Consider the following 15,879-nt stretch of genomic DNA (forward strand, 5'->3'; position numbering starts at 1 on the left):
GAATAATCTAGCAAAATTCCAAACAGAGTTATTGTGCAAATAAACTCAGCGAGACTGACAGAACTTTGAGAAAATAATGTTAATGTAATTAAAAAAATGTCAGTCAAAGACATCGCCAGAATAAATTTGTTGGTCAACTAATTATTCTCAAACAAAATTTACCTGGACTGGCTCGTATGAATCAACATAAGTATTGGCATGCAACTATTCTTATATCCAAAAGAATGAAGTCTCTGGAGCCGTTACAATGGCAAAACAACAAAGAGTAGGGGCATATGGGGTGGCGAGGTCTTATTATGATCCTAGTAAGATTTTGCAAAAATGGCAACTTCATCAGCTGGGTTGCCAGTCATGAAGCATTTCTTCTGGCCCTGTGGCTGGTCGAACGGGAAGCATCTTATAGTTGCACCAGTCTCTTCCTTCACCTTTAACTCCTCCGCATCACTATTATTTAACAAGTTAAAACACTGGTTAGAACTCTGCAATCGTTTCCTTCTCGTCTAATAAATACATAGTAAGGAAGTCTGTCAAATGTTGTTCTTTACCTAGCTGACCATGGACCCCTAGCCCATTTGCCTTCAGCAATGGCCTCCTTCAGTTCCGCATAGGATACCACATCAACAATATTACTGCAAGTGATACCTCCAATTCATTTAACATGTAAAAGGAAAAAGAAAATACAGGCTTTTAAACAAGGAAAAGAATTGTGTGGAACTACTCAATTTTTGTCAGAACAGGTTTAATCAATAACTGTTGGTCTGTGGGATTGCGATTATATGCTGGAACCTTTTTCCTCTAATCATTGAAATTGAAATATATGGAAAACGTTAATGTTGACTGGCCTTGCTCTTTAACTGCATTCATCATCAATTAGTAATAATTTGGGTATCAGAAAAGTATAATGGACAAAGTCGCAAGAACTTGGTAAGTGGTATAATATTGAATATATACTGCCCTTCTTTGATAATTCTGTGTAGAAAATGAGTGTACTCCATTCAAATTTTGCCTAATTAAATGTTCAAAAATCATATCTACCAAAAGCTGGAAGTTACCTATCACGGAATGATGTGGCCCTTTGCAAGAGCGATTCTTGGATGTCCTCTAACCTGCTCTTCACATGGTCTACTAATGAAGATGGCTCCATGGATACCCCAAAATCTTTACCTGGTTTTCCAGGGATGTCTCTCCTGGATACAACCACGCTCCTGTTGGTAACATCACGAGGTCCTATTTCTATTCTTAAAGGGACACCCTGTAAAGTGACAGAATTTCCTAACACAGTAAGATAAAAGGAAGCTCGATAACACTTTTTGAATAAGACCAAGGACCAAGAAAACATACTTTCATCTCCCAAAAGTTAAATTTCCATCCTGGGGTCCTCTGCTCTGAGTCATCAACTTTAACTTTAATTCCTGCTGCTTTCAGTACATTTTGAAGGGAGTCTACAGCAGCCATAACTCCTATTCTGTCATCGGCTGTTTTCCAAATTGGCACTATTATTACCTGAAGATTAATACCGGAAAACAGCACGTCTCATTCAGCCTAGCAGTATTCAAAGCAATGCATGAACTGCAACATGTTTAGAGCATACCAGACCAGTGATCGACAAAGTCCTAAGATAGAAATAAATTTATCCATCCTCACTATGTTCCAGTTAATCAAGAAATTTGACGAGCCATAAGTAGTCTTACATCAAGCTTGATCTTCAAGCAGATAAAATTATCCAAATGTATAACTGCATACACATGCACCTATACTAACAAATTCATATGCATACTGGGAAATGCTTGAGGAACGTGGTCTGTGTAATACCCATTCAAATGGGAACTTGACTCATTCTTTCAAGCTTAACTTGCAAAAAAATTTCTAATTGACATTGAATTTCTCATTTCTAGTATTTCTACTGTCCTACCCAAGCATCTTCTACTTCTACAGAACCTTGTAAAGTTGAAGAATCATGAGGACTGCCCAGTCTGCACTACAACATGACTATGGGAGGGCACTGCAGAAACATAAAATTCCCATGTTCCATCACCATCTAAGCTTGTGGTGCTATGTGTTAGTAGTTGAGATGACTTACAGATCTAAAGACACATCATAAACCAAGAAATATAATTGGGATATCTGACTAAAACCATATGCAATTGATATCCTGAACTTTAAGCAACTTCCCACTATAGCAGCTCTATCTTACCTAATAATAATTAATATCGAACCTAATCTTTGCAAAAGCCCGTAGTGTACTTCTATGTTTATGTGCCAAAATTCTCATACAGGAAAATCGAAGTAAAACATGAATTTAGTAAGACCTACTTGTATTGGTGCTATTCTAGGAGGAAGCATGAGACCAGCATCATCCCCATGAGTCATGATAATGCCACCGACGAATCGAGTACTAACAGCCCAAGAAGTCTGCCATACATGTTGCCTTTGTCCAGTTTCATCAGTGAACTGCCACAAGTAAGTTCTTGTAAGAACGTATGCTTATGATTTATGAACAAATAGATTGCAAAAAGCTAACCGCCCCATACCATACAATATCATACAACAAAAAGGATCTTCGGTAACAATGATCTCATTGTAAATATTAATTTGCATATGGGATAAGATAGAACAATTTTGCTTCAGAGAACAGAAATTTAAAACGCAAGCACAACCATGACATTCTATATAGCTTGATATAGCGGGAGGGCCACATTGACCAAACAAGTTCTCACAGAGTACAAACTATGCATCATCAAGAAATGGCTAATCATAAAATGATCCTTGTTGTCCACAAACCCAAGTGACCAGCCAAAATTGCTTATTTTATATGTCAAAGTACAATTCTATACAATTTAAAAGTGACACCACTAACGTCTCCTGCAATAGCAGGTCCACAATATGATCTGCTGATGTCATCAAAATATCAGATCCACAATATCCACAATTTAAAATTGTCCCCACCAAGGAAACTTGTACATTTATATCAAGAATGTAGTACATAATTTGGCAAAAAGCTAAATATATAATATCACCATTACAGCTGCAAAGAATACAACCAGAATCACAAAACTCAAGTGAGAAGCCTCACAGCTCTAATTGAGGACGCATGGACCAATAAAAGGTCATAAGAGAGAAAAAATGTAACTCAGCTTACTGCACACACTAATGATACAATCAGTCAATCAATTCAAAGTAAGGTTCTAAGTATCGGTTTTAGGGTCGGCTACCCAAAAAATGATATCATATCAGGATTGAGATCGGCCTAAACTTCAATCCATTCGATCCATTTAGAGATCCTTTAGAACAATAAAATCATAAAGTGTCATATGTGCAAACAATAACCTGTGTACCAAAGGCACGAGAAAAGTTCTGGCCAAGGTTGTGGCTAGTTCCAGCTTGTAAAGCCTTTCTGTCACCCATCATTGCTTCAATAGTATAAGTTCGATCTGCACCAGCAAAAGTTTCAACCCTTGATTTTCTACCTGCAATAACAGGTATTGCAGCTTCCTCATAAGAAAAATTCTTATAGACATCAATCATCTGTAATGCCTGTGGGACAGCAACATTAAAAAGTCAAATCAGATCTGAAAGAAGCCTGAAATACCATTAGAAACAGAGAGGGAAAAAAATGCAAACCTCTTTCTCAGCCTCTTCTAGGGTAGCATGAGCTGTATGACCCTCTTGCCACAAGAATTCAAGGGTTCTCACAAATGGTTTGGTCCTCATTTCCCATCTAGTAACATTAGCCCACTAGAACGAAAATAACAAACCTTAAGGGAACATAATTGACAAGAATATAATTTCAAATTAGAAAGAATAATAATGCCTACCTGGTTGACCATGAGAGGAAGATCCCGGTAACTATGAATCCATTGAGTAAACATGTGATTTACAATGGTCTCACTTGTTGGTCTTACCTGCCAGACCCTCAAAAATGGAAGAATTCAAATTAAACCTAAGTTTGTGGATAACATCATATACTATTGCTAATATGCTATATATTTTTTATTCTTATCTTTACGAAGATAAAAGGGAAGTGAATACAATAGAAAGATGCCAAATTATCCAAACAAGAAGCTTACCACAAGTTTTTCCTCAAGTTCCTTTCCTCCTCCAATGGTCACAAGCGCTAGTTCTGGACTGAAACCCTCAACATGGCTAGCTTCCTTTTCTATAAATGAGTATGGAATAAACTGCAGTTATAAAAAGTGAAGGCATTAAGTAAACCAGACCTGGCAAACAACTTTAGTAAGAACATGATCACATACGGATGATTGGATGGTGTGTGACCTAATATACCAGGGCATGTATAAGAAAAGAAACAGATTAAAAGAAAAATAAGTATGAATTTTTCTCCTAAATATTACTCTTCTACTTTGTACAAAGTTATTATGATGAAAAAAATTCCATTTAGCAACATGATAGATGTGTTATACTATAGTTGACACTACAATATGACAAATTACTCGTTAGTTAGAGAAAGGTTCATTCATTTACACCACTTAGAAGAATTGGATTTTCCGTACTTAGCATTTTTTCGATAGATCATAAACCTATAGGCTAATCATAGGTTAGACAAAGATGTTAGCCCTTCTCAATATATAGGTTGGATAACTGGGTCAGTTTACTTAAAAAATAGGCCACAATGAGATTAAACCATACACGTATACTGCTCCAATAGTAAATCCATTAAATATAAACCCCAATGTTTATTAGAGAAATCAAACTTATAACCTCTGGCATAAGATGGTAGACTCAACCACTGGACTATAATGATGACCTGCAAATATTTTTCTTGAAAAACATACCTATAGAAAATAAAAGTCATTTTTCTACTTTCTCATTTTTTTCTTCTTAGCTTGCTTCTTGTTCCCTAGTTGTAAAGAGTGATTTATACATTGAATATATAATACATTACATGTGTTGAAAGTTGCAGGTCTAGCCCACAACTAGGCTGAATATCCATATGAACCGTAACCGTAAATAAGATTTGAGACTTTCATGTAGCTACCACTCTCTGGCTCAATTACTAACTTGAAAGCACTAGGAGAGCCATCCATCCTTTCGAAACTAACAATAATCATCAAAGCAAATTCTACCAACTAACATACATCTCCAAAACCAAATCAGCATTCAATACCTGCTCAAAAGATCTGTACTAAAAAAATTAGCAACCATCCTCAATGTGTTCTTTAATCTTTTTTTGAAGAAAAGTTAGTAATTATCAACATAACATAATATTGCTTGTCAAGTGGTTAAAGTCATCTTTCAAAAAGGAAATTTTGAAAAAGTGAAAGACATTGGGACGGTACGGGAATAAAGCTTTCTATTGCAGTTTCTTAACGAAAAACTATTCATTTGTTAATGGTGGAAATTTAGAACATCCACACTATGCATTAAGTAAGGTCATTTCATCTCTACATTGAAATCCCAAGAGAACCAACTTCAAAACCTAAGAATGAAATCGGAAAAATGAGAAATTGCATTCAACATTGTAGCAAAGAAATAATCACGTACCTGAGGGAAGTACATATTACTGTGTCCAGTCTCCTTAAACTTCACATTCAGATAATCCTATTCAAAGCACCACACAATCAAGTCAAAGATCACAGCTTTCACAACAGAATCAACAAAAAGAAAGATTTGGGACAACTAAAGCTATCACCTGTATGGCTTCCCAGATGGCGTAGCCATAGGGGCGGATTACCATGGTGCCCCGGACGGGGCCATAGTCCGCGAGCTCGGCGCTCGCGATGACGTCGAGATACCACGCGTTGAAGTCGACCGACCGTGGCGTTACCGAGCCCTCCTGGCCCAAGGAGGGCTTCGATTGCGGCGGGGCAGCTTCCTTGGTGACGCTGTGAGTGGAGAAATCTCGGTCTGCACTGGCGCCGGAGAAGGAGGCCGAGAAGCTAGTGGTGGACAAAGGAGAACGGAGCCGAAGGGAAGATGAGCGGATGGATCTGGAGGGGAAGAGGAGGAGGGACAGAGATGGGAGGCGGAGAGCCCCCATTAGAGGAGGAGAAGAGGGATGAGGACGGTCGGGTTGCTAGTGTCGCATGGAATTGGATAGGATATTAAGAGGGTTTAAAATGGGTTTTATCTGGGAAATTTTCCAGAAACACCCTATAATTCTCCTATTTATGAAGTATAATTTTGATTCTCTTCGAGTGTAATCCTGCAAAAATGTATGTTTCAGGCCGCACAGCACTCGGTCATAAACCCAACCCTCACCAGACAGATTTAATTTGGGCTCGCTCTATAGTCTATAGGTCGGAACTCTGACATGGTATTAGACTCCGAAATTCGGACCCTATTTAATTATAGAGACTTTTATAAATTACACCTTATATTTTCTCTCTTTTATGATTTCCACCTTTTTATAACGCCTCCCTCATTTTTTTTTCTATAATATTTATTTAACACCCTAAGTTAACTTAACATAATCATAATCAAACCGAATAATACCATAAATAGAATATTATGTTATAATTCACTATGTGATTTATAACATTCCTAAATTACCCTTATACTTATCTTTAATTTTATTCATAACTTGAACATCCATACTTGTTATTTCTTTTTAAATCATGGAGAACATTACCTAAATGCCAAGCCAATCTTAAAGCTTCCAAATTCTAAGCAATAGAGATTTTAGAGCTCCCCAAATTCTAAACCGATTTTATTGCTTACCACCTTAAAGATGGGGAGGGAGATGAATTTTTAGAAAAAATTGAGAAAAAAAGGGTTTAAGCTGGAGAGATAGAGAAAAATAGGTATAGTTGGGAGAAATTTCTAATGCTTATACATGGTAGGGATTTAAGAGGATTCTTGTCAGCTGTGAATTTTAATATAATTTTATGAGATATGGTTTAGTTATAGATAAGAGGATTTAAATTTTGTGGAGTTAGGGTTTAGTTTGGGAAAGAAGGATTTTGTGAGAATTTAGTTTAGGTTAGATTAGAAAATTTTAAGAGTATTTTAGTAATCTTTGAATTAGAGTCACATAAACTATATAATATAGTTAATGTCAGTTAGCTAAAGTAACATTAGGATGTTAAATAAATATTATAGAAAAAATGAGTGTTATAGAATCCTTAAAGACGGATACGAATTATAAAATAGGTAAAATATAGGATGTGATTTGTAAAATTTCTTTAATTATATAATTTTAATATACTAATTATAGTGAGTTAATTTTATACATGCACTAGCTATTTGTTAGTTAACGCCGGAGATACATTGTGGTGAGCCATTGGGTGTTTAGTCCATACACTGACAATAGATATTTGCAACTGTAAGTTCACATATATATATATATATATATATAACTTCGAGTAGCGCGTAAATGGATTGAAGAAAGATGTTACTCAACTGAGAAAGGCAGCAACTAGGGACGAAATAACTGGGATAAATAATTTATATATTGGTTTCATCACCGTCCATTAGGTAACTGTTGCATGCTGATGAATTATATATGACTTTTATGTTTTACTGAAGTATATATCATTTTCATATTAAGATTATTTTGTTTAAACTAGAGGAGAGTGAATGACCGTGGAGATTACTTCTACTATGTTCCTTTTCTTTTGTATCAACACTACCATGTCTTTTTTTTTTTTTTTTTAAATACTGATCCTATTTTAATACGAACGAAATAATTTCTTTTTTTTTCTTCTTTCTTAAGAAAAGTGGGCTACCCTCAAGTTTAAATTTACAAATGAGAGAAAAAATTATTAAGAATTAATAAAGAAATAGACAGGGAAGAGAAAACATTAAAAAAAAAAAGAGGAGAGACAGAGGGAAAGAAGATAGACATCCACTTCATCCAACATCTCGATGATAGGTGAACGAATCGAATGAGACTCAATTCCACTCCTTCCAAATTAAGTAGCCACTCAAATTTTTTTCACCTAATCGAAAGCCTTAGCCAAGCGTGAGATGGAAAAATTTCTTATAATCCTAAAATAGAAAGTTTTTCAGTATATAACAAAATAATGATGCAGGAGATGTCATGGAAACTAGAAAAGCTGCAAATTCTTTAAACAGACATGCATCATGAGCTCAACTGAGCTGCATTCCAGCTTGGATCCGGTGGTCAGTGGGACCGCATCTCTCAACCCATTTGATTATGTCTCCCGAACCACTTTATACCTCTCCGCCTCCTACTCGTATCCATCTATTTTCCTCCAATCATATATCACTTTACCAACTTTATTGTAGTCATCAGTTTAACATACGTACCTCCTAGGTAACAACTTAACATCTCCAGCCGCAGAGCTTCCTTTCCCCTCCTATACACCGGAGGGTTACCTTGCCCCGCCTACGCTTCTCTTCTCCTCTCCTCTCCCTCTACATTGCGAACTCCTCCCTCTTTCCGTTACTTGAATCTCTTCCTTGACTCGCTGGATTAGATCTCATTTCGAGACCTGAGGTCGAGATCCCGCCGTCTCAGAATCGTCTAACGCTTCTTTCGAGATGAATAATCTTCTTTCGGTAAATCCATTCCGAAGAGAATCTTTGTTTCTGTTTGTGTTTTATTTTTTTTTGATTTTTTGGTCGTTTGATAGTTTGAGTTCGAGATCTGGGTATGTTGGAGATTTGCTGTCGTTTTCGCGTTGGAATGGAATGTTTAGAAGAAAGTCGGATTGAGAAAAAGGGATGCGCCATTGTAATTGAGTTTTTATCTCTGAAATCGATGCATTTCGTTTGGTTAGATTCGGTATTACAGGGTGATTGGATTAACAAAGGTGCGATCTTTGCGAGAGCAATATTGTAAGAAGTTACAAAAGTAAAAAGGAAAAATTGCATTGGCGACCAGGAAAAGATTGCAGTAACTTCGCAAGAGAAATATGGAGCAAGAGGAAGTAAAATTTAATTCACGGAGCTCTATAAGATGTTCCTAAGGACCTTCTCCTGATAGTGTTTCATAAGTGTGAAAGAAATACTTGTAATTCATGGTCGAACTACATTCAAGATTTATTATAACCAATTCTTTTCGCCAGAGATCTCTTGCTTGATAACAGCTCTTGATTCTCCATTATAAAGACCTCTTCTTTTCAGTTGCCGAAACATTATGACTTTAGTCTTTCAAGTTTTATAATATCATATAATGATCGATTCATCACATATCCTGCATCATCTGTTATTCAACGATAAAATAAAGAGAAGATAACATATTATTTATTGTTCTGACTTTTGACGTCGTATAATGCAAGATGATGAGTTGTGGGGTGACCTGCATTAGATTGCATTCCAGTTGATGGTTCTTGTATGATGAAAAATACATTCTATGAGTCAAAGCATAGTTTGTTTATATTACGTCAGACTGTAATCCCTGGTAGATTATACATTGAAGATAGCGCCTTCATTATGTTGTTATCTTTGCTTAAAGTCACAGATGAATCACTTAGACATAAATATTCACCACTTATAGATTCACATAGTGTGTAACTAATTTATGCTTTTCTAGAACTATCATGCCCTCTCAAAATCATCTACTCTGTATCAAAAACAACAAGATGGATTTTGCATTGCCTATATTTATTCCTGTGTTATGCTCCTGGAAGAGAAGGAAAAAAATCTCATTATATCAAGGTAACCACCCCAATCTTCAAGTTATTTATTGTGAATCATAACCATCTCTCCTATCTGACTAATCTTTCCCCATCCACTTCCTAACATTAGAAGCTCTTTCTCAATGTGAGATACTTGAGGGGTTTGAAGTTGAGTCAGTATGACTTTTCAATCTTTATCATTGAACTTATAAACCGTACTTCAAGCTTTTATGTGCGATTCTTTCCATGTGCAATGGCATATCCCGAAAGCTAGCATCTTGTGAGACTAGCACTAATTTATCAGTTATATACATTGCTAGATTCAGAAATTCAAAGTTCGGATGCAGGTGGATTTTATCTGAAGTTCATTTTCTTGTGCAAGAGTGCAAATATTTGCTTATTATTAGATATTGTATCGATATATGTGCTCAAAGACTAAAATTTTGGCTGATCAACCTTGAAAGTTGGACTACATGATTGATTTTTGAAGAATGTTGACCAACATATGTAAGGCTAATTTGCCCTATATCTGATCACATACTTTCATCCTTCCTGTTGTGCCGCACAGCATTTTTTGTTAATTTGAAACTATGTCAGGTCCGTGACTTAGTTCTTTACTGAAACAGACATTTAATCTTTTCAATAGAATCTTTAGGTATTTTATTACATTCACAGTTCCTTTTTCTGTTGGTCCATTGGTTGATGCAAGAAAAACTCTCTGTCCTTACTGATTAGTTACTTTGGCCAATATGAAGAAAATTTTGGCTGCACATATTCTCCTAGAACTTTCTTATACTATATGAAGATTCTCATTAATCTGTTTTTCTTCTCTTCTTAAATTTATTGTCTGACAGGATTCCTTTGAGCTCCCTCGAGGTCAGACTTCACGAGATGGAGACATTGAATTAGGGCATGGCCCCATGAACTCTGCAGAATTGGGACTGGAAGGTTTTTTCAAGCAGGTGTCTAAATATTTATTTGATTGATGATTTGTCAATGTCATCTAGATTTGTCTTTTACACTTCATTCATTCCATGGTTCTGAGTTCCAACTATGCGCCTTAGGTTCAAGAAATTGAGAAACAAATTGAAAAGCTGTCTAAGCTGCTCAAGAAACTTCAGGTACATCACTTCATTGTTTTGGGTGCTTTCTTTCTGTTAGAGAAAATGCAGAGGAAATTCGCCACTTATTTCTTACATAAGTTCTTCTGGCTTTCTAGGGATGCTGATCTTTTATTGTTATTTTTCTCATAACGAATATTGGACTGATTCCTTTTTGCTGTCGGATGTCTTTTCAATATTTTATTTCTTCATCTGTTGAAATTTTAGGATTGTTAGGAAGAATATGTGAACTTTACTTTTCTATGATACAAGTTGTCCTGTAAAACATATTCATCAGATTCTACAAGATGGAAGTTTTTCTTTGTTACCTCTGGGCACCTAGACATGTAACTTATAAGATGTTGGATTTTGTATATGAATTCAATTCTGTCTGGTCCAACTGTATGAATCCATTCTGTCATCGTACCTCACAGTTTTGTGACATTAAACAATGCATGCTTGCATTTTTCTGGAAAAAGAAGATGTTTTTGACTCTATAATATAGTATGATCTTTACAAGTGATAACTTTGGCTGAAATGTAATATGGATATTGATTGTTGTGATATTCATTCCAAAAAGTTGTGTATTTTCTTGAGAGGTGCTTTAATAATCTTCTTTTAGAAGAGATGACTCTCTATTTTGCTTATTCAAAAAGTTATATTAATTGCCTGAAAATTTATTCGTACTTTGCTGATCCATCAGATAGATGATACTTTGTTGTGTAAAATTAACTTGTTGGTTATGCTTGTAGACTGCAAATGAGGAGTCAAAGGCTGTTACCAAAGCAGCTGCTATGAAAGGTAGGCACATTTTATTCTTCAGCTAATTCAACAATTTTCAGGTTAGGCAAAAATCACTTATATATACAGTTACCTTATATTTTTGGAACACGATCTTCACCATTACGGGTACCATTTGTTTTAGCAATCAAGCAGCGGATGGAGAAAGATATTGATGAAGTGGGTAAAATTGCTCGTCTAGCAAAATCAAAGCTTGAAGAACTGGACAGAGATGTATGGCTTTTCTCTTTTAGTAGTCACAGAATACTGACATGACTACAAAAACATCAAAATTTTGTTTTTTAGTCTTACCGGATTCTTAATAAAAGTGCTACAGTTATGTCTGTTTTAGTTCTTCTCTTTTGAATATTTCTTCCCCTATTGTTCTCTGCTCTCAAATGGGTCTTGTTGACTTTGGCTCATTGTACTTGGAACCAGAACTTAAGCAACAGACAGAAGCCAGGATGTGGGAAGGGGTCCAGCGTAGATCGATCCAGAACAGCAACTACTGCGTAATTTAGATGCTGTTTTCATTAATTTTATTTTATTTCTAAGAACAACAATATATGATCACATTCTCATGTACCAATTTTGATGGTTACTGCAGGTCACTGAAGAAGAAGCTGAAAGAGCAGATGGACGATTTTCAGGTAACACCATTCTAAGTTCCCATGAAAATGACTAATTACATGATCAAATTAGTTGGGACAGGGCTCTACTGTTGTTATCCTTATTCCAAGTTTCTCCATTTACTTTAATCCATGCATTTCTTGTATGATTTCAAAATGATGTTTCAAGGTTTAAGGATAATGTCTAAGAAAAGCAATGCCAAAAAACCTCTGGTAAAGTGGGAAAAAGATAAAACAAAACAGGATGCGAAAATGGCTATCACTTACACTTCCACTACCTAATTTAATACATCCAGGTTGTGCTAGGATGGTGAAAAATAGTTATTAATTGCACAGTAATGAGAACTAGTTGAGAAACGTATTCTATGGTGAAAGGAAATGGAGGACAGAAAATTGAGAAATCTTATGATAGGTACTTTGCATTGGATTAATAAATTTTAGTGATAGGAAGAGAAAAGAACTTCATAATGTACAGGTGTTATATCTTTTGAATGGCAGAAAAAAAAAAAGAGAATGTGCAAAGAGATTGCAGATATTTGCTTACAAAGATGTGTCTAACTGATCTAAATATTGGATGGATGATTAGTTGCATTCAAAACCTAGGTACTAAAAACTTAAAGATCCTGAATGATAACCAGAAAGAACCATAAGTAAAATAATGATCTTCTCTATTAGTATCATCTTTTAGTAGAATAAATGTGATTTTCATAAAATTATTATTGCCTTTTCTTACTTGCCCTGCAGGCTTTGAGGGAAACGATCCAGCAAGAATACCGGGAAGTTGTTGAAAGAAGGGTTTTCACAGGTTTACTCCTTTTTATGAAGTCAAGCATGTATCATTCAGCACAGAATGTTTCTTTCCTTTCTCTTGCAGGGCTAATTTTTGCATTTTCTTCTTTTTTGTTGTCTATTTTTCTGGATTTCTCACTAAAAGTGACTGGTAATCGAGCTGATGAAGAGGTAAAGTCATTATTTGCGAATATTCAATTTGTGGAAGATCTATTGGAGCTTCTGCATGATTGTGTTACTTTTGCTCATACAGACAGTAGAACGTTTGATCGAGACAGGCCATAGTGAACAGATTTTTCAAAACGCTATCCAAGGGCAAGGAAGAGGCCAGGTTAGTTAGTTTCAGTTTGTTGTATTATTCTCTTTCTGATACCCTCTGACTGGTCAAGAGTACATCCATAATTTGATCAAGAATCTAGTATATTTGCTGTAATTCAAGTATAGATATAGGTAACATTATAACCTTGTTGCTTAATGCAGGTAATGGACACACTTGCTGAAATACAGGAGCGCCATGACACTGTAAGGGAACTAGAGCGGAAGCTTCTTGAACTGCAACAGGTAATTCTCTTCATGTGAATGTTGAAAATCTTTGCCAAGTAAACAAGCTTCTTCACCACTTGAGGTGAACTAAAGTTTGGGTAAGGAAGGTTTAATGAACTTTAGCTAATATTATTCTAAATTGTGCTCAATCAGTAGAAATGTGGTCTTCATCATTTTCATGGAACTTCAGATGCAGATAATACCCTTGATTGTTGTTATGCTTGAATCATTGTATGTCTTGTTGTTCCACGCTATAGACTAGAGGAGAGCTCTCTCATTATCTGCACAACATCCTTGGCATAGTAAGTTGCAGAATAGCTTGTTCCATTAGACAAGAGCTGTGTTACCTTTGCATGGAGAGCCTTGGGTGGAGATGAACATGATAACTGAACTATGCGACCTTTAGATTTTGGTGAACGAGTGTGGTTTTGGTCCAGTAATATGCGGAAATATATGAGATTGCACTATGGTTGGATGCAATTCTTATTAAACTTAGAACTGACAGGAGTCAGTTATTTACCAAAAGACTGTATCTTACTCGTGGATCTCAAAGAATTTTGTTTCGTGCACTGGGCACAAAATTTTCACTTTGCAGTGTAACTCAACACCCTTGACTTTCATGTACTGACTACTGACTCTACCATACTGTGATCAAGGACTGATTGCTCAGCCTCTCCATGGTTATATTCGAGTATAATATCTTCAAGCACATACATGTATAGTCAGCACTGTACTATTGCCACATAGGGAAGAACATAGCATTGCTCATATGGTTTTCCCATGAAGTTTGCTTACTAATATTGTTACTATGTTTGTATGTGCTGTAGATATTCCTTGATATGGCGGTACTTGTTGAGGCTCAAGGAGACATGCTGGATAACATTGAATCTCATGTAAGAATGAGCATTTCCATGTACTCAGTAACATTTCTAATTTTGAAGGTTTCAAATGCCCCCTTTAATTTGGGAAACCCATGTCATTTCTCAAGTTCATGGATTTTAATGCAAGCATGACTAGTCAAATTCCTTATTGTAGTGATATTAGTTTGAAGTCTCCAAAGGTTCCTATTTTTGTCTATCTATATTCCTTAGAGAATATCCCTGGAGAATAAGAAAAGTATTAAAATTTAAATTATTGTATTTGGAAAAGTGTAAGATGGGGTTAAGCTATCATTGGTCTCATAAGAGGGTATCCATGGAGGTAGTCATTGAACTGGTGGTGGAATAATTCTTGACAATAACGGAGTAGTATAATCATTCTTTTCATGTACTAATGCTTTAACTTTTTTTATTTAACTATTCTGTGATGCATCCTTTGAAGGTTTCAAGTGCTGTCGACCATGTGCAATCTGGGACAGTTGCTCTCCAGAAGGCGAAGAGGCTACAGAAGAACTCTCGCAAGTGGATGTGCATAGCAATAATTATCCTTCTCTTAATTGCTGTGATCACCGTTGTGGCTGTGATAAAACCTTGGAGCAAGGGCAATTAGGATGTTTCTCATGTATATCACTGTGATACATTACTTATCTCTAATGTGCAATAGATATATGTTTCGAAGATGCCAGCTTTGTGTACATTTCTGTGAGACTGGAACTCTTTTTCCTTCTGTTCTTGAGCACATTTATTATAGCAAAATGGACCCTATTCAGGTAATAAAATGAGGTCTGCGGTCTGCCGGTTTGTGATTTCTGTTGTTTATCAAGTTAGAATAACTGTTTCTGTAGCTTAGTTAATGTTTTTTTTTTGGTTAACTCTTTGCGTAATTATTATAATCTTGAATTAGTTCTCAAGTTAATCTTGGTCCATTGTTAATTGGAAACTTTAGTTGTGGTTGTTTCCAGGTGGGCATATAAACCCATTATCCCATACTTGGGCCTTCTATAATCGGATTGAGGACCCGAATCTGCCCAATTTGTATCATATGGAACTGACATTAAACTACGAAGCCAGTTAAAAAACTTCCCTCAAATTACTTTTGTTTGGATTTAAATGAAGAGGAGAATGTAAGGAAATAGGAGGTATTGATTAATATGCCTTGGGTTTTCTTCATGCCCAATGTCTAATATTTCAAACATATCACCTTGTCTACTTATCCAATCGAGACTAGTCTCGTAACAAAGTCAAATCGACCGGTTTCAAATTGGTACTGCTTAGCTCTTGCCCGACCCGCTTACAAAAGAAATACATGATACATCCAATAGGCAAATAGCACAGTAGGATTCAATCTGAGATTATGATATTGGGTTTCGAACGCCCAGTTGACTGGTTTAGCAGGTTATCAGATCAGCTGCGCCTGTGGAAACTAACTATTAGTTTTATTTTTTTTCATATATGTATATATATTCTCTCACTTCTTTATACATATTTTACTTCTAAATTATAAAAACCCTCTAAAAGTGTGAAATGTTTTATTTTACCCTCAGTTTTTTTTCTCTAAAATACAAATAAAATGGTGATTGGAGGCTTAAAATCAATCACTTGACAGTTGGCACTGGCA

At 35.8% G+C, this 15,879-nt stretch overlaps 2 protein-coding genes across 2 annotated transcripts; one reads left to right on the top strand and one right to left on the bottom strand.

Moving 5' to 3' along the window:
- Positions 1-64: 64 nt before the first annotated feature.
- On the bottom strand, positions 65-6,056 carry LOC140785155 (proline--tRNA ligase, chloroplastic/mitochondrial). The gene is made up of 11 exons (XM_073132914.1): positions 5,651-6,056; positions 5,503-5,559; positions 4,068-4,178; positions 3,816-3,902; positions 3,622-3,735; positions 3,328-3,534; positions 2,314-2,451; positions 1,342-1,503; positions 1,053-1,252; positions 546-629; positions 65-444 (listed from the first exon to the last, which is right to left on the bottom strand). Exons 1-11 carry the CDS (start codon positions 5,996-5,998, stop codon positions 303-305), a joined length of 1,650 nt encoding a protein of 549 aa, XP_072989015.1. The 5' UTR covers positions 5,999-6,056; the 3' UTR covers positions 65-302.
- Positions 6,057-8,036: 1,980 nt separating this feature from the next.
- Positions 8,037-15,067, top strand: LOC140784807 (syntaxin-132-like). Its single transcript, XM_073132369.1, has 13 exons — positions 8,037-8,481; positions 10,397-10,504; positions 10,607-10,663; positions 11,395-11,443; positions 11,568-11,656; positions 11,861-11,934; positions 12,030-12,072; positions 12,796-12,856; positions 12,986-13,011; positions 13,094-13,171; positions 13,321-13,401; positions 14,211-14,276; positions 14,704-15,067. Exons 1-13 carry the CDS (start codon positions 8,464-8,466, stop codon positions 14,869-14,871), a joined length of 918 nt encoding a protein of 305 aa, XP_072988470.1. The 5' UTR covers positions 8,037-8,463; the 3' UTR covers positions 14,872-15,067.
- Positions 15,068-15,879: the final 812 nt, after the last annotated feature.

Source organism: Typha latifolia, chromosome 3 (assembly GCF_019914945.1).
Source record: "Typha latifolia isolate L0001 chromosome 3, TyphaL0001v2, whole genome shotgun sequence".
NCBI lineage: Eukaryota > Viridiplantae > Streptophyta > Magnoliopsida > Poales > Typhaceae > Typha > Typha latifolia.

Coding starts and splice junctions, on each gene's coding strand:
- LOC140785155 (XM_073132914.1), bottom strand. CDS start 5,998: ATGGGGGCTCTCCGCCTCCCATCTCTGTCCCTCCTCCTCTTCCCCTCC. Junction 5,560..5,650: donor CCATCTGGGAAGCCATACAG/GTGATAGCTTTA, acceptor TGCTTTGAATAG/GATTATCTGAATGTGAAGTT. Junction 3,535..3,621: donor TAGAAGAGGCTGAGAAAGAG/GTTTGCATTTTT, acceptor GCTGTCCCACAG/GCATTACAGATGATTGATGT.
- LOC140784807 (XM_073132369.1), top strand. Junction 11,444..11,567: donor CAAAGCAGCTGCTATGAAAG/GTAGGCACATTT, acceptor CATTTGTTTTAG/CAATCAAGCAGCGGATGGAG. Junction 13,012..13,093: donor GTAATCGAGCTGATGAAGAG/GTAAAGTCATTA, acceptor TTGCTCATACAG/ACAGTAGAACGTTTGATCGA.